Source organism: Marmota monax, unplaced genomic scaffold (assembly GCF_021218885.2).
Source record: "Marmota monax isolate L192 unplaced genomic scaffold, Marmota_monax_Labrador192_F-V1.1 WCK01_AAM20220418_F8-fsc00120, whole genome shotgun sequence".
NCBI classification, from domain to species: Eukaryota; Metazoa; Chordata; class Mammalia; order Rodentia; family Sciuridae; genus Marmota; species Marmota monax.
In genome coordinates, this window is record NW_026694424.1 from 2,174,022 (window position 1) to 2,199,682 (window position 25,661).

The window sequence follows — 25,661 nt, forward strand, 5'->3', positions numbered from 1 at the left end:
TAAAAGTTCCTAAACTAGAAATATGGATTTCACACTGATTCTTCAAATCTAGCTCTGTCCAATGTACCTTTCTGCAGTGATGATAATGTTCTGTATCTATGCTGATCAACAAAGTCGTCACTAGCCACACCCAGCTTAGTTAGTCTAGAACTGAGACTACTTATGACTGAGTAACAGACTCTGTATTGTATTTAATTTTGATGAATTTAAATTTTAAAAGCCACAGGTGGCTAGTGGCTACGATATTGGACAGCACAGTCAGTTGGGTGTAGCTGTATCAAAAAGGATCCTAATGTGGGTCTGGGCCCACCAGGATACAGTGCTGTGATAGATCAGAGATTTCTATTCCAGAAAACAGGGGGAGGGTAGCTGTTATGGTTTGGATGTGAGGTGTCCCCCAAAAGTTCACATGTGACAATGCAAGAAAGTCTAGAGGAGATAGTCTTGGCTAATCAGTGATAGCCTTGGCCTAATCAGTGACAGGATTAACTGAAATGGTAGAGTGTGGTTGGAGGGAGTGGGAATTGGGATGTGGCTTTGGGTATATATTTGTAAGTAGAGAGTGGAGTTTCTCTCTCTGCTTCTTGATCATCATGATAGAGCTGCTTCCCTCTGCCACACACTCTGCCATGATGTTCTGCCTCACCTCAAGCCTGAGGACTGGAGCCGGCCTTCTATGGACTAAGACCTCTGAAACTGTGAGCCCTCAAATAAACTCTGCCTCTTTTATAATTGTGCTGGTCAGGTTCTTTAGTCACAGCAGCGAAAACGCTGACCAAAACAGTAGCCTTTATTATACTTGCAGGCTCAAATAAAGAATTTTTTCTCCCCTTATGACAAAAGAGAGTCTAGTCTCTTTTTTCTAATACCTTCAGTGACTCTTGGACACTAGAATATCTTTTTCTTTTTTCTCTTGTAAGAAATAAGAATGGTTGAAAAAAAAAACAGATTATAATAGGAAAAACTCCTAATATAACTTTACCCAGGATAATGCATAATTACATTATCACACTCAGAAAAGAAATGTCCACTTCTGGTTTTACAGAAGTACATAAAATCAATAGAGTGATAAGCTATCGATTATTTGAACTTATATAATAGACCTTTCTTCAGTAATGCTGCAGGTATGTGCCACAGACAGGTTAATACGACAATTCAATAAATAAGAAACAGATTACACATACAGGGTAAACCCCATTATCCATTTCATTGCAGAAAATACACTAAAATCATTGCAAAAGAAACCACCAAACCCAGGTTGAAAATACCACATCCCCTAGCACTACAAGTAAAGCACTTCACTTTCCAAGAGAGGAAAAGATTTTAAAAGGTTTAATTGTTTCAAAAATACCACTGAACTGCCTCCATGAAACACCATCTTGACCAACATTATGGGTAACTCAAAAGATGCCACAAATACCACCACCATCATAAAAAAAACACCAGGAACATGTAGTCTCTTTTCTCAGATCCCAAAGTGGTCTTCTGTAAAGTCCTTCCAAGGGAAAGCTATCTCAAACTTCCATAAACATTTGTTTCCAAGTTTATTATCAAAGACGCAACTGAAGAATCATTTTGAAGTTTCCATTGGAGTTCAAATATGTACAACCAAAATGATAGGGTTTTGGTAAAAGCACCTATTTTAGAGCCTTAACTCTGGGAAGGCTCTGTAATTGTTAACACCACTCCCAAACCCTGGGCATCCAAAGGAGTCGGTCAGTGACTCCTGAATCCAACTGCTCCAAATGGAAACCCATCAAAGCAAATATCTGTACTACCCTCCTGCCTTTAAAGAATTCACAGCATCAGGGATGGGGATGTAATTCAATGAAATGATACTTGCCTAGCATGTGTCAGGCCCTGGATTCCCTAGCACTACAAAAATAATCAGAGAAGAAGAACTCATAGCATTCACTTCAGAAAGAGAATAAACTTCTGATATAATTCACTATTTTCCTAGAATACTATAAACAGTCATGTACCAAATAATATTTTGGTCAACAGCTGACTGCATATATGATAAGAGGGTCCCATAAGAATATATGACCTAGTGATATCACAGTACCTTAGTTTGTGTAAGTATATTCTATGATGTCTGCCCGATGACAAAATCGATTGACATATTTCTCAGATGGTAACAAAAAAAATTATCTTGAAATGTTTACTTATTTTATTCAAGGACCAAAAGACTTTTATAAGTTGCTCGATGGTTAGATTCTAAAAGAGAGCATCCTAGTGCCCAGAAAACTGACTAGAGATCTGTCTGCCACAACACCAACTATTCTATATTTAAACAGAATCCCTCCATATCCAAAACCAAAAGGCTGCCGTTGTTTGTCCTCCAGAGAACAGACAGACTGTTGGCTTCTTCTTGAACTAATACATAAACATCAAGTTAAAAAACTGATATGAGGAATTCAGAAATGACCTCTTCTCTTACCTCCACCACTGTGGTGTCTGCAGCTTTGCACATCGGCAGGTTGAAATTCCTCGCACTTTTCCTGCATTCGAGAAATAAGAAAGTGAAAAAAGAAGACCAAAAACAAGAAACATCTTTCAATTTTAAAATGTTGTAGATTAAAAAGAATTTATAACTCTTCTTCAAGAATGTATCATATGTTCCACTAATAAAATTTTATTAATTTAATTTTTTTATTTCTTATGGTGGACCTTTATTTATTTATTTGTTGATATGTGGTGCTGAGAATCAAACCCAGTGCCTCACACATGCTAGGCAAGCTCTCTACCACTGAGCCACAACCCCAGCCCTAATTTTATTAATTTTAACCATATAATGGCCACTTCATTCAATTTACACAGTTTATTTTAAGGGATTATTTTTTGCATTCAACATACAGCTTATATATAAAAAATAAAATGGATTTTAATCTGCTCTATTTGAAACAAATCCATTAATCTTTTAATAGGAATGCTACTTTGCTTATATAATTAAGTATTTCACTAAACAATCTGCTGTCATTAAAATATTAAGAAAGGAAGGGCTGGGGTTATGGCTCAGCGGTAGAGCGCTCACCTAGCACACGCAAGGTACTGGGTTCAATCCTCAGCACCACATAAAAATAAATAAATAAAACATTAAGAAAGGAAAATCAGTGAGTACTTCATATGAAAAGATATAGTATTTTCATTCTCTATTAAAGAAAAACCTATTACAGAAATTAAATGAAACAGTCTCTGGGAATTTGTACGTCACCTATAAAGGTTCTGGAGAAAGCTTTTCCTTTTTTCTTTCTTCCTTTTGCTTGTGAGGTATTTTTTGTTATTGTTGTTGCTGTTTTCTTGTTTCGTTTTTGTTTTGCTCTACCTCTGAGCACCTTCTTATTTTTTATTTTTTTTTTTATTTTTTTTTTTTGGCAGAGTATTGTTAAGTTGCTGAGGGGCTTTGCTTAACTGCTGAGACTGGCCTCAAACTTTCAATCCTCCTGCTTCCTGAGTCGCTGGGATTACAGGCATATGCCACTGTACCCAGATGGAGAATCAACATTATTTTCTGATGAAATTTTTGGAAGTATAATACCCACATCACATGATGTATAAAAAATTCAAAAAGGTATCAACTTTGCTTCCCACATTCCTCAATTGTTATACTTCCTCTGACCATAAATATTAACATATATTTTTGTTTCTGGGAATATGCATCAATAGGCACTCTATGGTGGAACAAAATCAGTCACAGCCATGTCTTATTCACTTTTTTAGGGCCACCACTTTCCATTTGAGCAATGGCTTAAGCAGGCCTCTGGACCAGTTGCCCCACTAAGTATCTTAAGAGTCTAGGTCACTTGACCATTAGTGATGGGAAGCTTTCAATTTATACCAAAATTCAATAGAGTAAGAGTAAGTCAAGGCTTAGAATAGCCCTTGTGCAGCCTTTTGAGCCAGGCAATAGAGCACAGCACAAACTCCTGGGAATATTTAAAATAGCTCATTTCTATTCGCTACTATACAATTTCATTAACCATTTTTAAAAAGCAACAGGCTTCGCAAACAATATGCCAACATGTCAAAGTAGAGATCATGTAAAATGTCTCTTGTAATTGCCAGAAGTAGTCACATTTTCAAAAACTGACTGAATTCAGGAAATCAGAGTGTTAATATCACATATATTATTTAGGGGAAAAAAAAAGAAAACAGGAAAGTACCACTAAGAATTTAACTATGATAGCAACAAAGCTGTATATGCTAAGTATTAAAAAAATGTTAATTAAAAGCAACAAATGGCAATATTATAGGAAAATTATTCTGTAACCTAACAGGTGTTGTCTTCAAGAGCACACATTTTGAAAAACTCATGTATAGTCAAAGGTGGCACAATTGTCAAAACACAACTACACAGTCTATAAATCTATGACACTAAATACTCAGAATTCAGTATGCTTAGGGTAATCAAGATGCTAAAATCTAGTAAGCCTGTGGCTATGCAGATAATAAGAATGAAAGTTCAGCATTATTAAAGATAATCAACTTTTCAGATAGAATCATTATAAACATTTTCTGGGAGACACCAATAGGGCTGGAAAAGAACTGACCTAAATTATTAGTAGCAATATCTTTCCAGAGGAGCAAAGGAATTTTAACATTACAAGATAATGTACACAAATAACAGTATCAAAATTAAAATTGTGTGCTCATCATGTTTTCTACAAAAAGAACTAGTTTTGACAACTATAATACATAGGGAATAATAATTGCTTGTGATTACATACAAGGGAACATAGATCCAAATATTTAATTTATGAGCAGTGCAACACAGACATAGCTAATCAGAACAGACTCTCACAGGTTCAGTGCACCAGCAAGACTGCATGGCAGTAGCCCTGCATGCACATACACGTACACGTACACCTGGGTGTGTATGATCATAAGTCATTTTTAAAAGGAATGTTTAAATGGAAAACTCACTGTGATACCTTTTTTGCAGTCATTTCAGGAAACGTAGAGGTGCTGACATGTATTGTGTTAATAATTTTTTAAACCATCACAATACCTGAAAATCACATTTCCTGCTCGATCTGCTTTCCAGGCTTTCACCAAAGCAAAATCCCCTGTAATTGCTTCTTCCAAAATAAAGTGCTGACCATTAAACTCTCTCACCTGCAGGAGACAAAGAGGGCAAGATCAGGTGTTTGCACGTGTCTTGTTTGTGGTATGTTCTCTGACAGAGGCAGACAAGAAGGATACTAGCCTAGTGAGGGAGGGTCTCCCAGAGGGAAAAGAATTTCAACAGAGACTTTTTACGTAGCGTTAGGCAACTAAGACTTCATCAAAATGGTCAAGGGGAGTTTGGGATACAGAACGTGCAAAGGCCCAGTGAAGAGAAAGTTTGCTGCATTTGAGGAAATGAAAGTTCTTCAGGTCTAAGGGATAAACTATGTTAATGCTCCTTTTATTTTTTGTGTGTACAGATTACATAAGCAACATAAAAAAACAGTTCCACTTTCCCACCGTGCCAGAAAATACCTATCTAGGACACATGAAATGGCCTACGTATTGGTTTTTTTTTTAATATTTTTTTAGTTGTGGATGGACACCATATCTTTATTTATTTTTAAGTGGTGCTGAGGATCGAACCCAGTGCCTCACCTGTGCAAGGCAGACACTCTACCCTTGAGCTACAGTCCCAGCCCCTACGTATTGTTTTGAAACATAAAATAGTTATAAAAATCCAGTCCTCTCTCCTCATTAGTCTGTGATCTACAATCACCTGTTGAGATTTTAATTGGGATACACAGAATTAGTAAATGAGTTTGAAGAGAACTGACAGATTCCCATTTTCCCACCCATGGTTATAACATATGTCTCTTTTGAAGTTTTCATTTATCTCCTTCAATAGTTTTATCATTCTCTCCATAAAATCTGGATGTATTTTTCTTAGGCTTATTCATAGGTGTACCATGTTTCTGTTGCTACATTAAACATAACAACTTATTACATCTTTCTGTCATTACAGAGCTCATGAAATGCTACTGATTTTTGTATGTTTATTGCCCTTTGATTCTACTTTGAGTTGAGTGGAGAAGAAAATAAGGTGAATCTTTGCCTCAGCATTATGTTCCCTTCTTGTTGGGGATTTGTCTCTGGGAATTAAGACAAAGGAAGAGTGGAACCAAACACCACAGCCGCACTCCATCTCTGCTCAGGATGGAGCCACAGAAGCACCTCATTCTTGTTCCTACTGCACCCCCTAGTGGAAAAATAGACTCAGTGCAGCTAAGAGAAGGCTTCAATAGGAATTTGGCACATCTACTTTTTAACAATGGTTTAAAAACAGAAATCCTTTATTAAAGAAAAGCTTCTTTAAAGATATTATCCCAGTTTCCTGCTAGAAAATATTAGTGATCCTTGAAACTCATTGATGAATTAAGATCTTTTTAATATGAATTTACATAAAAGAAATGTATAAGCTGCCTATCAATATACAAAGCTTTTTTAAAAAATGGTATATGTACTTCAAATACCATCACTATAAACACCAGTAATGACATTGGAGTGTTTTAAATACAGGGAAACTGGAGTAAATATTTGCGAATGCAGGGCAATGTCAAGAAGTTGGCTTTACTTTTATATTCCAATTATATAACTTTCTGATGTCTGCAAACTAGCTATTGCTCAGTGCTAGCCACTCTAAAATTTTAAAAGGGGGAAAGAACTATTTTTTTCAAGCTAGTTATTATACTCACTTGAAAGAGCTGTGATAGTCAGTCTCTACCTCTTCATCTAGGTTCTTTCTTGAATCCACTCCAATCAGATTTTCATCCTCTCTATTCTAGAAAAACCACTCCTTAAGGTTGTCAATGACTTCCACTTCTCCAATCCACTGGTCAATTCCAGTCCTCATATTACCCAGCTTCATCACACTATTTGACTCAGAGGATCCCTGGCTCCCTCTCTCTTCCCAAACTGTCCCTCTTCTTCCAAATCAGTCCTTGGTTTTCTCTTCATTTATTAAGACACTAATCATTCTTGCCTTTTTATTTTCCTCCTCCCACTCCTCCTCCTGACCTTTAACTGTCAGGAAAGTGCTCTCTATTTACATGCAAGCCCAAGCCATCCTTCTAGCCCTGAGAGTTTAAATGCTATGTGCCAAAGCTTCCAAAGTTCCCATCCTGGCTCTAACTCTTCCTTCAGCGGAAACCCATCTTCCTCTTGAGTCTCCTGGACATCGTAAATGTACCATGTCCCTGGAGAGCTCTTTGATTAGCCCGTGCCTTGCCCATTCTTAAGCTCACAACCAGCCCATCAGTAAATCCTGTTGTGGTTCCTCCATCAACTTCTATCCTGATTCCAACCACTTCACCCACACTCCACTGTTAGCACTTATCTAAGCCACCTTCCACTCCCATCAGGATTCATATAACAGCCCCCTAAGCTTTCTCACTGCTTCTTGTTCTTGGTCCCCTACAAACAGCAACAACAAAAACCATAAAAGTCACCACCCAAGAGCCACAGTGATGTTCACAACAAACAATTAAGGTCACATCACATTCCCACCCTTCCAAAACTCTCACTGGCTTCTCTCCACACTCCGTGAACTCCAAGCTCTGTGTGGATCCGGCTCCTGCCTCTCTTCATTTTGCATCCCTACCCCTCTCTGCCTCATGTTCTCTGCTCCAGTCTCAATGAACTGATGTTCCCCAAACACGACAAGCCTGTGGCTGCCTCAATCCCAAGTAGTGCTTACTTTTTCCTCTGACTAAAGCCATGACCCTCTGAGCACCTTACTCATTCTCTTACCTGTTCAGGTCTCCATCAAATACTACCCTCCTGAGAAAGGCTTTCCCTGACCACCCAATCTGGAATGCTGTGTCCCTGCTGATCATTCTCTTTGCCCTTGACCTCCTTGGCTTTTCTCCATGTAGCCTACTGCACCCATTATGTGTTTGTTCATTCACTGTCAGTGTCTCCACTGCAGGCGGACCTGGTCTAGACCATCCATTTCTTCACACTGCTTAGATCAGTGCCCCGCAAAGGCAAGGGTCTCAATAAACATCCTTAACCTAAGGAATTAGTTCACTTAAAACCAAAGGCCAGGAAAATAAAGAGATAAGAAGAACTGCTTCAAAGAATAATCTGTCATATACCTGGAGGGTTCAGTCAAAATGACAAAACTACTAGATTCATGCACCTGGCTCCAGGCAAAAACAAACTCAGGGAAGATTCTAGTTTATCATATTTTCTCAGAGTGAATTAATGCGACAATTTCTAGCAAGCTACCAAAGTGTTAACTCAATTTTTCTGGGCAATTTTATACTATTTTTATACCACTAAGTTTCATTTTTAAAATTTGGCTCTTTTTTTTTTCCTTATCAAGAAATGTTTTAAACCTGATTAGTTAGCAAAAGGAAAAAGCAAAATTAAATATGAAAATTATTTAATACAAGCTTTGAATCAATATAGGTCACTCTCAGCAGGAAGGCAAAACTCCAGATGGAGGACATGGTTGGAGATAAACACTGACGAGTGAGGGGCATGTTCAATGACCCTTTACCGTCCCCCAGAAAAGGAGGAGCAGAGCCAGCATCCCCACATGTACAAAAGTGGTGAGAGATGACTTCACTGACTACTTTCACTTCCCTAGAGGCATAATCTTAGCATTTCTGCAACACCCCCTAGTAGTTAATTCCCTTGAGCCATCTGGAAAAGAAGAATGAAAAGATCATAAAAAATACAATTATGAAACATTGACTGGTATAATTTTTAAAATTATCTCAGATCTGAGTAACTTAAATACCTATATGTAGAGGTCTACTCTTTCCTATTATGTGACTGAAACAGACTATTATAAAGGTACACAGTATTTTAAATCAATCGATTTAGTAAATGAAAAGTTCACATGTGTTCAACATACAAAATATAAAGGTGATAATATGAACTATGAATTCCATCATATAATTTTAACTGTGTTCCACTTTTCAAGATTTCAGACTAACTTATGATTTCCCTTGTTTTTTAGCACCTTCAGTCACAGGATGGGTTCATACATATCAGACAACTTTTCCATTTTCCATATAGCAAAATCAGCAATCATAAATGTTCCTAAATTTGTTAAAACCATCCATAATATCAGCCAACTAATCTTGAGTAGTACAGTATATATGCATCACAGCTTCTTTTCTTCATATTTATTCTAGTTTATCTATGTGATTTTAATTACTGGCAGATAGCCAGGTTTAGGTGGAAATGTCAACAAATACACTGATGAAAGTGAGTGTTTTTTTCTCACCACGGTGATTCCACCCAGAATGCCATGGGGAAAGAGGTACACTGTCTGGATGAGCTGTTTCTTACCTCCCTGGGCTTACTGGCAATAGCGATGCTGCCATCTTTGTTGTATTTGATGGGTGCTCCCCCTTCTTGAACCAGGGTCCCATACCCTGTGCTGGTGTAAAACGCAGGAACTCCAGCACCACCTGCACGAATCCTCTCTGCAAGTGTGCCCTACAAATGAACAAGCAACACTCAGTTAAAAGTTCACCAAGCAGGCATCGTCTGGGGACACAGAAACATTTACAGACATATTCCCACTCTCGAAAAGCTTACAATTCTAAGAAGTACAGAGCACTACAGTTTGATGTGCATATGTCCGTAACCCCAAAGGCTAGAAGATCATGAAAAAGAAATACCTGTCTGTAGGCAAAAACCAGTACATTATTTTTTTTTTTAGAGAGAGAGAGAATTTTTTAATATTTATTTTTTAGTTTTCGGTGGACACAACATCTTTATTTTATTTTTATGCGGTGCTGAAGATCGAACACAGCGCCCTGCACATGCCAGGCGAGCGCGTTACCGCTTAAGCCACATCCCCAGCCCACAAAATTATTAATCCACAAAATGTAACTGCTTATTTGTCTAGTTGTGCTATCAGCTTCCAGACCTCCCACTGGTTTCCTGACATCATTCTACATATGCCTACTTTTGATATTTTTTAAATCAATTTTCATCCAAATTATATAATTTTAGCTATATGCATTCCCAAAATATCTTTAAATTTTGTGTTTTACTGTGTGCTATCATTAATAACACTGTAAAGTGTTCATATTTATTTTAAACCATTTTCATAAATATTTTATTTGCTAAATGATCTAAGAAAAATCCAAAGGTAAGCAAAGGGTACAGAGAACAGGTCAATTGGTTTTTAAAAGCCAAGAGTACTCCCAGCTTTGTTTCACAGTAGAAATAGCTGCAAACAAAGTTTCTTTGTGTCTCCTTTTAGTCATCTTTCCCATGGCTGATCCTTCCCTCTTCTTAGTATCAGTGATTTCATACCTGGTTTCCCTGGGTGTCTCACCCACAACCAACTTTCCACCCAGATTTCCCCTAGATCTATACTGGTCCTGAACATTTCCTGACACCCTCCCTAACACTAAAACCTACTGGTGGGGTCTTGCCACATCATGCCTTACTAGATAACTCATGGGCTAATCATTAGTAAGAACTGATATAGTTATTAGGGACAGTCTGTTCAGACTGACCCAGTTTTAGAACTGTTCTCTACAGTAACTAAGGTCTTTAAATATTTAACTCAAAGAAGAGACTAACAATTGGGATCAGGTCATTCAAGTAGGTGGGATATTCTGGGAAAGGAGGAACTTGCAACATAACTGAAAATCTTCCTGATAACTGGTTCTCTATTCTTTCTATGGACAGAGACCACTCTGCTTTGTGTTGCAGTTTATGTTAATACATTCAAAAAACAGAATTATTGAAACAGCCTTAAAAAATTCCCTACATATATATATATATATATATATATATATATATATATATATATATTACACACACACTATCAGAATACTCTACTTCTCTGTGCAATTGAGTAAGAGCCTGAGAGTAGAATATTTCTGCAGACAGACCCTCTGCAGGGTACCACCAGGCTCCCACCTTCACTGCATAAAGGAGTCCTAATCCCTACCACTTCATCAACACTTCCTCTTTGGGCTCTTGGGCTGCAAAATAGGATGCAAGCTTAAAAAAAAAAAAAAGAAAAAAAGAAAAATATTAAGTAAGTTCCTCCCCTTTTATATGACCTGTAATGGTTAATTTGAATTGTCAACTCTATTGGATTAAGAGATGCCAATGATTAAGTGGCTTCTGGGTGTGTCAATCAGGGTGTGTGTAGGAATGACTGAAATGTGGGACAGCCAACTGAAGTGGAGACATCTCCTTCCTAAGCACAGGGAATACCGTCCAATAGGTTGAGGGCTTGGATGGAATAAAAGTTGGAAGAACAAGGAAGCAACATCAGATGCAAACTCAATTCTTCTTGATTGCTGCTGCAATCCTCTGAGAATATCAGATGTTTTTTCTTCACTCTTCTGAAGCAGACTCTGCCAGTGATTCTCCAGGGAGTTTCCAGAAGACTTGAGTCTCAGACTAGGGCAGTACCATTGATCCCTCTTATTCTGAGGCTTCAGCCTCTTGGTTTGTGCAGCTACTGGTTTCTCTAGCTCTCCAGCCTGCAGACGGCCATTGTGGACTATCCAGCTTCTGGTCACATAAGCCAATCTAATAAATCCTCTTTTTATTATCATACTTCCTACTGATTCTGTTCCTCCAGAGAACCCTGACATGTCCTCCGACAAACTAGGGTATAGTGTAGAAGATACAAAAGGTAACAAAGGTTAATTTTAAATAACTCCACAACCCACAGAATAAAGTATCTCATCCTATAATGTAAAAAGGAGAAGAATATGCCACAGACTGTACTGAGAGCCTCTTAAATTCCTAAGTTGAAGCCCTCACCCTCCCAAAGTGACTATATTTAGAGAATGGGCCCACAAGGAGATAATTAAGGTTGAAAGTGTCATAAATGATCTTATAGGACTAGCGTCCTTATAAGAAGAGACACAGTGAGTTTGCTCATACTCTTATTAGCCCCCTCACTTTGTCACCTGTTGTGAGAGAACTCAGAAAGAAGTTAACCATCACAAGCCAGGAAGAGAGCCATCGCCAGAAGATGAACTTACTGGCACCTTGATCTTGAACCCTCCAGCCTCCCAAACTATGAGAAATAAACTTCTGGTGTTCAAGCCACCTAGATGATGCTATTTGGTTATAGCAGCCTAAACAGACTAGGAAAGCATTCTTTGTCTTTTCACAAAGTTTAAATGGAAATTGAGTAAGAATTGAAAGGGTAAAGTTTCTAAGCTGCTTCTAAACTGCAAAGCCTGAGTTAAAATGTAAAAGACCGGGCATTGTAAAGTTCCTAAGCTGCAAGGCCTGAGTTAAAAAGTGAAGGACTAGGTATTGTTAAATTCCTCTGCTACACCCAGAACCTGAAATTCCTGAGGCAGTTAAGACAACGCCCTACTGGCCATTTAGTTGATTAATAGCCTAGGGCCCTGTGCGATCTTGCATGTAGGCATCACAGGGCCTAAACCAATCAGTTTGAATGTGTACCCCGCTTAGGAGTAACCAATCACCCCCCGACCGACCTGTTCCCGCCAATGAATGAACTAATCATGTTTAGGAATTGTTGTTTGATTTTCCCGCGGTGTATGATGATTTGTTAAAGGAGACTGTGATGTATGTAAAGTCCCCGCCCTCCCCAAGAAGCGTACTTAAGCAGTGCTCAGCCCCTGCTCTGGGCTCTGGGCTGCTCTCCCTTCTTGAGTGAGCATGGAGCCCCAGCATGCTGGAATCTCAATAAATCACCTTCTGCAATTGCATGAGTCAGTCTCTTGGTGGTCTCTTCCTCCAATGCTTCACCGGACCCTTACAGAATAATGTAGGGAAATGCTATGATAAATAGAGTTCAATGCTATAGGGTGACCAGGTGTGCCTACAATTGCGTAAAACCTCATTTACAAAGAACAGCCCTCCATTCACACTTTCTCTAGACCAGTATATACCTGATTTAATTACTGAAAAATATTTTTTTTTAATATTCTGCTACATTACATTATTACCATCATGGTGAAGTTGGATGTAACAGTCTTTTCAAGCAGAGCAGCGGGTTCCACATCAGAGATGAAGGCAGAACATGTCCAGGTGGAAGACCAGCACAGGTAACTTGTAGACCCCACTTAACCCAGATGGATTCAAAAGACCGCCTCCCTTTATGACAAATTCTTCAATGCATTAGGAGGTGAGGCAGAAAACAAGTGGACGCTTGCTAGATAAACCGAGGTAATTGCTTGCTTCTTATTATACCATCAGTCCCCAGGGGACTGGGCTCTGATCTCCATACTTGGTGATGTCATCAGTTTCACCCTCTTCGGGCTTCATTGCTCCTGTGCCTCAGCAAGACCTGATCACTCACAAATTCTAACTCGGTGATTCCTAGAAAATGACTTCTATAGGACAATCCTTGAACCTTTCAGCAAGGCCTATTGCTTGCTTCTGGCACAGGGGACATTATCATTTCAAACCTGGAATTTACCCTGAAACAGGTATTTCTACCTCCCTCTTCGGTATACAGTGGCATAAAATACTCATCCTCTAGTGATCAATACATCTGACTTATAAACACAATTCCTTGGTTTGGTAAAATAACATATCCTCTGTCTTGTACAAAGAAACTTTTAAGGAGACAGAGTACACTTTTCAACAAGCTAGCATTGTGAAAGGAGAGCAGCGAAATCTCACCTGAGGTGTCAGCTCCACTTCTAATTCACCAGATAAGAACTGCCGTTCAAATTCGGCATTTTCTCCTACGTAGGAAGAGACCATGCGTTTTATTTGCTTGGATCGAAGTAAAAGACCCAAGCCAAAGTTATCAACCCTAGAAGGAAAACGAAGGTAGCTTAAAATCACAGGAACATCTGACACAACACTGTTATCACATTTTTGTAAAAAGATGGAATTTCATTTATTTGGAGAAAAGGAAATGCTCCTCTGTTAAGGAATGTCATCCAAATTCTCTCTATCCCCTGCCACTCAAAGAAATATGCAGGGTGGCTAGTCTTATTTTACAGTTGAGGAAACTAAAGCTCAAAAGTGGCCCATGGCTATAATCCCAGCAGTTCAGGAGGCTGAGGCAGGAGGATTGCAAGTTCAAAGCCAGGCTCAGCAAAACAAGGTGCTAAGCAGCTCAGTGAGACCCTGTCTCTAAACAAAATACAAAATAGGGTTGGGGATGTGGCTCAGTGGTCGAGTGCCAAAGTTCAATCTTCAGTGTAGTCAAGTGTGGCTGAGTTTAGGCCTGGGTACCAAAAAAAAAAAAAAAAGGTTTAAGTGACTTTTTCTCCAAAATCTCAGGCAGTAAGGACATAGCCAATATGTAAACCCACATCAATCTTCTACTTTTATTGTATATTTTGTTCTTTCCCTTACCACAAAACGATCCTGGGTTGTAATCAAAGCAAAGAGGTTAATTGGTTTTTGTTCTGTGCTTTGGGGTGGTGAAATACTGACCCCAAAGAAAGATTTAGATGGAGAACCTCCTTCTGTGCAAAAAAGGAAAGAGGGCCATTCTTGTATTTAAGAAATAAAAGAAAGACATACTCATTGAAATATGAACCCAAGTTACAAATAGCTATGGACATTTTTACAGTTTTATAGATATTTTGTTCGAGAACATTTACATACTTGTACATTCTTTACCCCCCCATTAGGAGAGTAATAATAAACAACGAAAAGATTATAAGTAGCAAAAGTAATCCTGTATCTGTTAAATCACATATATTTTTGCTTAATATCTCTATTTTTTTAAAGTTGGAGTTCAATTTATTCTTAGACATGGTGCAGGTGGTTTGGCATTTGTTTTTTTAATTAATTAGGTAAAGGCCTCCTGTTTGTGCATTTCTTCTTTATTTCTATCATCATTTTCAAAGCAAAACTTTCAAGCAAAATCACTATGACAAGAAAGATTTAAACTTGAATAAACATTTCTCCATTTTCAGTCACCTAATCCCTCTCCCCTTAAAAATATCAGAAATATTTTAATCAACTAGAGGAAGGAAACATTTCTAAGATAACAAAGAATACTTGACTTTAAGCTATGAAATTATTTTTAAGGGTGAAATGGTTTTAATGTTGAATATCCCGAGACACCACTACAAACATAAAAAAAGGGCTAAATAACAAAGAAGAAAATGCCAAGTGTTGGCAAGTGTGTAAAACACCAGAACTCTCATATATGCTAAGGAGATTAAAAATCAATACTTCCACTTTGGATTCATAATAGCTGCCATTCTGACGGGAGTGAGATGAAATCTTAGAGTGGTTTTGATTTGCATTTCTCTAATTGCTAGCGATGATGAACATTTTTTTCATATATTTGCTGATTGACTGTATATCATCTGAGAAGTGTCTGTTCAGGTCCTTGGCCCATTTATTGATTGGGTTATTTATTTTTCTGGCGTTTAACTTTTTGAGTTCTTTATATACCCTAAAGATTAGTGCTCTATCTGATGTGTGAGAGGTAAAAATTTGCTCCCAAAAATGTATATTCACCTCACAGATTGTTTCTTTTGCTGAGAAGAAACTTTTTAGTTTGAGTCCATCCCATTTATTGATTCTTAATTTTAATTCTTGAGCCAAAGGAGTCTTATTAAGGAAGTTGGGGCCTAATCCCACATGATGGAGATGAGGACCTACTTTTCTTCTATTAGATGCAGGGTCTCTGGTTTTATTCCTAAGTCCTTGATCCATTTTGAGTTGAGTTTTGTACATGGTGAGAGATAGGGATTTAATTTCATTTTGTTGCATATGGATTTTCAGTTTTCCCAGAACCATTTGTTGAAGAGGCTATCTTTTCTCCAATGCATATTTTTGGCAAGTGTTGGCAAGGATGTGGAGAAAAAGGTACACTCATACATTGCTGGTGGGACTGCAAACTAGTACAGCTAATGTGGAAAGCAATATGGCGATTTCTTGGAAGTCTGGGAATGGAACCACCATTTGACCCAGCTATCCCTCTCCTCAATCTATACCCAAAGGACTTAAAAACAGCATACTACAGGAACACAGCCACATCAATGTTTATAGCAGAACAATTCACAATAGCTAAACTGTGAAGCCAACCCAGATGGCCTTCAATAAATGAATGGATAAAAAAAAATGTGGTATATATACACAACGGAATATTATTCAGCAATAAAAGAGAATAAAAATCATGGCATTTGCAGGTAAATGGATGAAGTTAGGGAAGATAATGCTAAATGTAGTTAGCTAATCCCCAAAAACCAAATGCCAAATGTTCTTTGATATAAGGAAGTTGATTCATAGTGGGACAGGGAGAGGGAGCATGGGAGGAACAGACAAACTCTAGATAGGGCAGAGGGGTTGGAGGGGGTATGGGGTTAGAAATGATGGTGGAATGTGATGATCATTATAATCCAAAGTACATGTATGAAGATACAAATTGGTGTGAATATACATCAGAGATATGAAAAATTGTGCTCTATATGTGTAATAAGAATTGTAATGCATTCTGCTGTCATATATAAATAAAAAATAAATACGTCCACTTTGGAAAAACTGTTAAAGGAATCTATTAATGTTGAACATATTCGAATATGTTATGAGCCAGCAAATCCACTCTAGGGTCTGTACCCAATATATCCTTAATGTTTACCAAGAGACAAGATACTCAAAATAGCAACTGTTCATTATGGCTAAAACAGGAGTTTTCCAAATGCCCATTGCAAATAAATAAATAATGGTTTATCTACACAATGAAACACAGTACAGTAATGAGAATGAAGGCTTCATAACCACTAGCAAACAATGCATGAATCTTGGATGATATGTTGAGCAAAAGATGTCAGACACAAAAGGGTACATACTGCATTATTCCTTTAATATTAACTTCAAAATAAGATGAAACTAATGCATGAGATCAGAAGAGAGGATAAAGATTAACTTTGGTAGTGGGAAAGGAGAGCAGTGACCAGCAGGAGCAGGAAGGGGGCTTTCTGGAGAACTGGTCATACCCATTTCTTCATCTGGGTGCTGGTTACATGGATGTGTAGCTGACAAAACTTCATCTACATTTGGGATATGTCCACTTTTCTATATAACTACATACTATACTTCAATAGAGATTTTTTTAAAAGACAGAAATGTAGCCAGGTACAGCAGCTCATGCCTCCACTCCCAGTGACTCAGAAGGCTTAGGCATGAGATCATTAGTTGGAGGACAGCCTGGGCAATTTTGGAAGACCCTGTTTCTAAAATAAAAAAATAAAAAAGAGCTGGGGAGATATCTCAGTGTTAGAGTACCCCTGAGTTCAATTCCCAAGATTGTAAGAAGAAAAATAGAGACCGAGGAAGAGAAATAAAGTAATAAAGGCCTAAATATCTCCCAGAAACAGAAGTCTTCACTTATTCCCTTCCCAACTCCTTTAGTTCTCTGATGGTTCAGTCCCTATGGAATTTGTGTGGCCTAAAGGATTCATTTACCTAACAATCAGGGCTGGAATGTCAGGCTCTGGGGCTACAACCATGAATGAGGTCTGGTCTTGCACCCTGAATAGCTCTGGGAGTACAGAGGAAGTAAACCTGCAAACCCACCATGACAGCAGAGGGGAACATGCTAAGCGTGCGTGAAGTGGTATGAGCACGCTGCAGGCTGAGAACCCCACTGCTGGAGGAGAAACAAGGCAGAAAAAGCCTTACTGAAGGGAAGGCCTTACACAAGAAGGTGGCCCTTAAGGGATAGAAGTAAAAAACACATTTTGAGAGTAGAGTGGAGGAGGCAGTCTGAGGGCAAGAGGCAGCTAGCTGGACATCCTCACCGAGACAATCAGGAAGCATCAACCTGAACTGGAGGCAGAGGCAGGGCAGGAGGGGTGGGAGAAAGGCCAGGTTGGGGTCTGCCTCATGGGACTTCACCCAGAAGGACACGGAGACCCTGAGAGTAACTTAAAGCAGAAGGATAACAGGATATAGTATTACTGAAGAGATTCAGAAACAAAAGGCAGAGGGAACAGTTCAAAGGCTTGATGTAGCTCGAACAAGCAATGATGAGCATCTGAACTAAAGTAGAGGTTACTGGTGGGAATGAAATAGAAATCAAGAAGTATCTAGGGGAAACTATTCATTCGTAAGACAATTGTTGCACATCCCAATACAGAAGCAGATCCGCTGCAGAGTTCTGACTTTGGCAAAAGAACTCAGTGGGACGGTGCACTGGGGGATAATTTGATGTCACTCGTGATACCCACTTGTTGGACCAGCAAAGGTGCTAAATGTGGCAGGCTGTGTGACAAATCACTGGCATTTCTTCAAACAATCACATTTTCTCCACTTTCACTCCACTATTCATGCCCACAAGTGTGCATCCAAGATCCAATGGTTTCTTCTTAATTCTTAGAATGTATCACTTCCATGTCTCTTAACTCCCTCTATAATCCTGTAGTGTCCAAGTAACAGGTAATTGTCCAGCTTCTATTAAACTTGTTTTTTACTTGTAGCCTTTAAATATTGGAGCTGATGATATTTCACATTACACATGTATATAAACAATAGCTATATCATTTATTATTTATTTCCAATATGTTTCGAACAAAAACTAAAGTCTAAATAACCTAAGTTATTTTCAAGAATGAACTTTGGAGATACGGTAATTCCCTACAGGTTAATAATACACTTATCCACTAGAGGTCGCCAGATCACTGAAGCTTTTCCATCTCCCTGATGCTTGAGCGCGCACACATGCCTTCCAACTATTCTTTATTTACTTATTTCTTCTTTGAACCTACTCCTAATACCTGACTAGGCCCACAGTTCTTGAGGTTAACAATTCTACCCCCCCAACTTCCTGTGCCTTCACCATCTCACCTGATGACAGCCCCATCCATACACTTACGTAGCACAAAAGTAATAAACCCATCTAACTTCTGTCTCACATTCTCACCATCAAATCACCAGGAAATCCTGACTCTACCTTCAGTATCTATCCATAACTGGACCATTTCCCACTCTCCTCTGTGCCCTGCACAATAACCTTTCCTGGTTCTGTTCCTGCCCCCTACTATCTATCTACTCATGATGTGGTGGCAAAGTAAGCCCTATAAATACTGAGTGCAACAAACAGACCATGCGCTGCCCAAAGCCTAGCAATGGTGCTCATTTACTCACAGCAGAGCAAAGGTCTCTAGGACTACCTGCTAGCCCCATGTGTTCAAATGCCCTTTTATCTCTGAAAGGTCTCTAGGACTACCTGCTAGCCCCATGTACTCAAATGCCCTTTTATCTCTGGCTTCACTCCTCCCACGCTCCTTTCTGCTTCCTGCTCCACTTCTGCTGCCACTCCAACAAGTCAGGCATGTTCCCACTGAGGGCTTTTGCACTGGTCTTTCCCTGCCTTAGAAACTCTTCCCCAGGATGTTTGCAGGGCTCTCTCCCCTGCTTATTTCTAGTGTGCTCAAATGTCACCAAACCGAACCCTAAATCCTGCCTCTGCTCTTATGTTCCCAATTCTCTTTATTGGCTCTACTTTTTTTTTCTTTTTTCATGGTATACATAACTTTCTAATACACTGGAAAATGTACTTATTCTTCATACTGACTACTTAATGTCTGCCTCTCCCTACTAGAATGGAAAGTGCATGGAGCACGGATCTTGGTCTATTTGTTCACTATTGTAGTCAAGCACCTTGACTACAAAGAGAACTATATAAATATTTGTGGAACATTTGCTAAATGAACTTACCGCTCAATTCCACTTTGCTCCTTGTCACTGACTCCTCTCTAACACAAACAAAAACCAAAAGTCACAGTCATTTTCTGTTTGCTGTCTGGATCCATTTTCCAGCTTCAGAATGCTCTGAGCTGGGACAGACCTGCAAACTTCATGAGCCTCCCTTGTCACTGACTTCTAACTGGGCTCAGCCAATGGGAGGCACCACCAGGATGGCTGAAGTGGGTGGTGAAAGAACAAATGCAGGATTTACCTCTTCCTCACACATTACAGCAAGCTGGACAGCTTGCTACATAAAGCTTTCTTACAAATACTGACAGAGGTTCCTTCCCCCCTTCACTGCTTCTATATCAGGGCTAGTGGTAACACCACTTCTTTTTTACTAAACCCAAGAGTTTGTTTGTTTCTGTTTTTCCTATTTATAAGAAAAAATTTATTGGTGGAATTTAAATTCTTAAATCATGCATGACTTTTGGTATAATGTGAACACCTTGAACAGCAAAAAAAAAAAAAAAAATTAACAACTTTAGTATTCTCTCACCCATTTTGTCTTAGGAAATAACGTAACAAAAGAAAAACTTTTTAAGAGCATCTATCTATATGTACACACACACACACACACACATATAATTGATGATAGACAGATACAGCCAGAAAGATAACTACAGAAAAATAAAGAGACACAGAGATATAATAATTTTCCAAGGAGAATATGTCTGATTTTAATAAATTGAATAGCTTTTTAATTCAGTCAAAAAAGTTATTGATTATCTTTTAAGTAAATCCCCTTACTCATCACACTGCAATCTGATACAATAAAAATGAAGTACACTTAGCAGGGAGGGAGGAGGGAGGAATAGGGGAGATGAAAGAGGATTAAAATCTAATTCCTTGCATGTATGATTTTGTCAAAATGAACCCAAATATGATGTACAATTATACTGTTCTAATAAAAAGAAAAGAAAAAGAGCTGGGGTTATGGCTCAGTGGTAGAGCGCTCACCTAGTATACATGAGGCATTGGGTTTGATCCTCAGCACCACATAAAAATAAATAACTAATTAAAGGTAGTATGTCCATCTATAACTAAAAAAAAAAAAATTAAAAAAAAGAAAGAAAAGAAAAAAAAGTTCTCTTTGGTAAACTCCTCAATTGCCCAAGATTGAGAGTACTGATAATCTTATCTGGAGCTGACTAATAAAGTCATAACCATAAAATAACCCATGAAGACACATCTGGCCCATTTGCATTCTATAGTTTTAAATTTCTGAAACCTCCTCCAAAGTCTACAGTTTCATTCTAGAAACCAGAATATAGTTGGTCATTCACTGACCTGGGAATTTTTCTAACCACTCTTTTTACTTCTGTTTGGCTTTTTACCACATTACATATTTGAATTGGCTCTATTTAAAGATGACCTCTCTGTATTTGTTGATCTTGGCTCTGAGGAACATTGTGTATTTGGCCTTTGCTTTGTTTTTAGACTCACATCCTAGCACAGCAATCAAGCAGTGCCTAAGATGCTTAGCCCAGGCTACCACTGGACCAGATAAAAAGTCAGTTTTCATACCTTAAAAAGTGCTGTTAGATAACTTACAATGAAACTGAATACCTTGTCACATGCATCCCAATTTACAAATCCAGCAAATACATCAGACTCTCATGATAAAAAATGAGTAAGGCAAGTCCCTTTCCTTTAAGAGCTCACACTATAAAAAGAGAAAACATATGTGACCTTTTGGAAATGAGGACTATATGGTTTCTAGTAGAGAAATCTGTATATAAGAGCATCTCACAGCTCTTTGATACTAAACATAATGCCGATGTTAGATTATGCTATCTGCCCTCAGTAGCCAGCATTTTTCTAGAATACCTAAAGAGAAAGATCTGTTTTCCCTGCAGCACAATAAACTGGGGTTTCACACATTTCAGTGGTTAAAAGAAGAAGTCAATAATTCCTTAAAGAGATATACTAATGTAAAGCAAAAAGATAGGGCATGGAATTAATTAATGTGCTGCAAATATACTCCTTTTCTGAATCTGAAATTTAATTTACTGAATTTCATTTTCTGAAATTTCATTAATTGGCAACCCTTGTCAAAATAAAACTCCAATAAAAATAAAGGTGCGGCCATTACCAAACTGTTTTTCTCTTGTTTACTTTTCACTGTAGACATATTTCAATGTCAATTATACAATTTATGCTTACTCTGATAAGATCAGAAGTATTAAAAGAAAAAGCTGTATTTGAATATAAGGTTAGTTTATGTCACGGTTTTATGGGACAAGGGAGCCAAGCACAGAAGTTCAAGTACACATTCCAGGAAGCAGTTAATCCTTCCCAGAAAAAAAAAAAAAGTCCTGGAGAATGCTCATAATCATCCAAGGTGCCTATTAAGTCCTTCACAGCTGCAGCTGTATCAACAAAAAGGGAAGAAGAGAAACAGCAAAGGGGCCACACACCTCTATCTTTAGGTTCAGAGTCATTGGTACAGAACCAAAAAGTTTATTTAGAGTGAAAGACAGCTAACTGGGCCCTCAAAAAAATCCCTATAGTATAGAACTGACTAGTATAAAACTCTATAGAAGTAATCACAAGTACAAGAACATAATATTGTCAGATAGTACTGATTAGCCTTCCATAAGTAAGAGGGGCTGCCAATGGGGTCATCTACACCACACCCTTCCTGAACTGTAGACTGAAAAAATACTGCGATGAGAAATGAGCACATCTAATAAAACACACCCATTCTTCCACTGGCTCTGTGACTTAACTAGTTGACATGTAGTTTATTGTGAACTTTTGATTCCCACTGGCTTATAACTGAAAATTCTCCAAAAATCAATGAAAATCACATTGTCAATTATTCCTACCTTTTTAATTAACCCATATCAAAGTATTAGTTCAACTAATGATCCTAAAGAAGGATTTATCTCATCAAGGCTAACAGTTAATACTTCAAACCAAGGTAAATGACATCTTAGGTCAAGTCTCACTGTTTACTAAAAACAAAAAATCAGGAAGCCTGAGATTTAGAAAGACTTCCACTTCAGGTAGGTCCTTCCATAAGTGAGCTCCTTACAAATGAGAAAATTACTACTTCTAATTCCAAGTTCTTTCTATTTTCCCAACAAGTCAAACCATGTCAATGATTCTCCAGTGAAGCATGACTTAGTTTGCTTCAGTTATCTAACTGAGGGTCAAAGCAAGGTCTTATTGTTATAGACCTCTAGGATTTAACCCCTCCTAATTAAGAGAATCAACTGTCAATAAGGATTTGCAAAGTATCATCTTTGTGTTCAACATCTAGTTTGCATCCAAAATTTATAGTTACACACTAACAGAGAGCATATACCATGATGGTTCTATAAGGGTACATCACTTAGTGACATCACAGGCATCTTAAGTTTGTGTAGGTATATTCTATGATGTCCTCACAATGAATGACATATTTCTCAGGACATCCCTATTAAGCAATGCAGGCCTGTTTATTGACCTATAGTACCCTTTGTAAGCTTGGAGCTATCTGGAAAACCCAACCAAGTATGGATAAACAAAAGTATTTATGGGATGGGAATGTAGTTCAGGGCTATAGCACTTGCCTAGCATATATGAGGCCTTGGGTTCAATCCCTACCACTACAGGACAAAAAAAAAAAAGAGAGAAAAGTATTTATAACAAATATAAGTCACATCAAAGAGCATGGGAGTTTTCTAAGAAAAAAAAAAGTAATCATGAACAAGTTACTTCTCAATTTACAAAGGGGTTTCCTATGATACATGAGGGAACTGAACAAATAATCTCTACAATTCTGTCCACCTCAAATATGCCATGACTCAGATTCACAGGCTAAGCAAAGCACGGAATACAAAACTACTGCAAGTAGCAGGATCAGGACATAACATATATCAAATAGGTACAATTTAGTATACCAAGAAAGGGCCAAGCCTCTAAGAGAATTCAGAATAGGCAACATCAGTGAAGACTGGAGGCTTTCTGTAACGGGGTAAGGCTCCCTCAAAGATGTGTAACTTGAGTGAATCCTGAAAAAGGAGGAAGTGCACAGGCAGGGCAGAGGAAAGAGAGGCTCTCTGACAAAACAGCATGAACAAACTCAGAAAAGGAACCATGAGAACAAATACAGCATCCGTTTTATTCCCTAAGTAATCTGTATTGTTTGTTTTTGAGTGCAGTTATAATAATAGGCTAAATTGTCAATTTGGCTCATTTTTAATATTTTAAATATCTTTAAAGTCTTTCCTTCATAATTGAAAAGGGATGCTTTACTATTTCTGTATACAAATAGATTTTTCTAACAGCTAAATGTACCTAAATGAGCATGACTTTATTAAAATTATGGCTTATCATTAACCATTTTGAAATGGAATCCTACCGCCTTAAGTGCTGGCTACATGTCCTCCATCTTCCATCAAGAACAGCGACATTTTTGTGATTCAGATTTTTTATTTTTTAGTTGTAGATGAACACAGTACCTTTATTTTATTTATTTATTTTTATGTGGTGCTGAGGATTGAACCCCCAGGGGCCTCGCACGTGCTAGGCGAGCACTCTACTGCTGAATCACAACCCCAGCCGATTCACATATTCTTTACATATTCTTTTACATATTATCTAAATAAATGGTGTGTAGTCAAAAGAAATAACTTAAACCAATTTCAAATTGATGTCTACTCTGCTATATAAATAGTAATATACAATAACAAAGTACACAAAGGACCATCTTTAAATTCTGAAGTGCAAGAGTCATTATGAAAAAATTTATTCTAACATCAATAATATATTTTAAATTTAGAAAAATAAAAGCACATCAGACTAAGACAGAAAATCTTAATCTATATATTTATATTATATTTATTATGAAGGATGGTACCAAAAATATTCGGATAAATGTAACCTCCACTCCTGACCCTGTTACACTATGTTTTGATGTTTGGACATACTGCTCTTTGGAGGAAATTTTAATTTCACTGATAAACTCCATCAAAATATTATTAATAACTTCCATTTCTTCCAAGCCAATTATTATAAAAATTCATACCTACCCTGCATTATTGCTGATTGCAGTTAATCCTTTAACTCCAGTCTTTAATAAAGCTCCTATAAGATTCTCTGGAATTCCACAGAGCCCAAAACCTACGATGAGACCAAAAGTAAATAATTTGTGAAGAGAATAATGTTCTTTTAGGGAAATGTGTGTTATTCTTCTTAATAAAAAATTTTAAAAAAGAAAAAAAGGCAAAGCACATTATCACATCTACTAAGCAAATAACTAGATTCAAATGTTTTGCACCATAATAGAGCCCCAGACTTTCAGGATGGGACATGGTAATAAAGTAAAATACTATATGTGCACAAATAAATAAAAATAGTAAATGAATAATAACTAAGTAATAAAAGAACTGGCATTTCTTATCTACACAGCTTTGACCCTGAGATTTTCCTGCTTCATTAGAAACATAAGGACTAATTACCATGAAAAGGAAAACAGTATTATTACTCACCACCAACCAGAACCGTTGCCCCATCAGGGATATCTTTTACAGCTTCTACTGGATCTGTATAAAATTTGGTATGGCGACGAGTACTAATAGAGAAGTAGCACACACTTCCCTGAAATATTAAAAAAATATATTTAAGTGAATAATCTTTTAGATATGCATCTTTACTTGCATATATAGCAATTCAGCTTTTAGATATACAATGAGATAATGCATCATTATGCACAATGAATGCAAAATTTATATATCTTCACTTGTCAATTAAAAATACCCACAGAGTTAAGCTTCTGATCCAATCTTTAGTGCCAGAGAGTGCCTACAATAGGGACAAGTAAAGAACAGTACACAGAATGTCTTATCACCCTACTGGGGTAGCTTGTGGATGTTGTAGAAAAATATCAAAGTATTAGCTACAAGGAAGGCTAGTCACCCTTACACAATGCATGACTTAGTCCTGCTATGAAATGTTGTAGATGGTTTGTCACCTCCAAAATTCATGCTGAGATTTGTTTGGTTCCCAATGTAACAATGTTG

The 25,661-nt window shown here is 37.8% G+C and overlaps 1 protein-coding gene across 1 annotated transcript in view; it reads right to left on the reverse strand.

Annotated features, from left to right (window-relative positions):
- The window catches only part of Oxct1 (3-oxoacid CoA-transferase 1), a 144,240-nt gene that overhangs the window by 109,493 nt on the left and 9,086 nt on the right, over positions 1–25,661 (reverse strand). Inside the window, exons 2-7 of the mRNA XM_046468279.2 lie at positions 25,131–25,239; positions 24,672–24,762; positions 13,609–13,744; positions 9,310–9,459; positions 5,009–5,115; positions 2,441–2,501 (exon numbers count right to left, since the gene is read on the reverse strand). Coding sequence (XP_046324235.1) covers positions 2,441–2,501; positions 5,009–5,115; positions 9,310–9,459; positions 13,609–13,744; positions 24,672–24,762; positions 25,131–25,239 — 654 coding nt within the window. The remainder of the gene's footprint in view (positions 1–2,440; positions 2,502–5,008; positions 5,116–9,309; positions 9,460–13,608; positions 13,745–24,671; positions 24,763–25,130; positions 25,240–25,661) is intronic.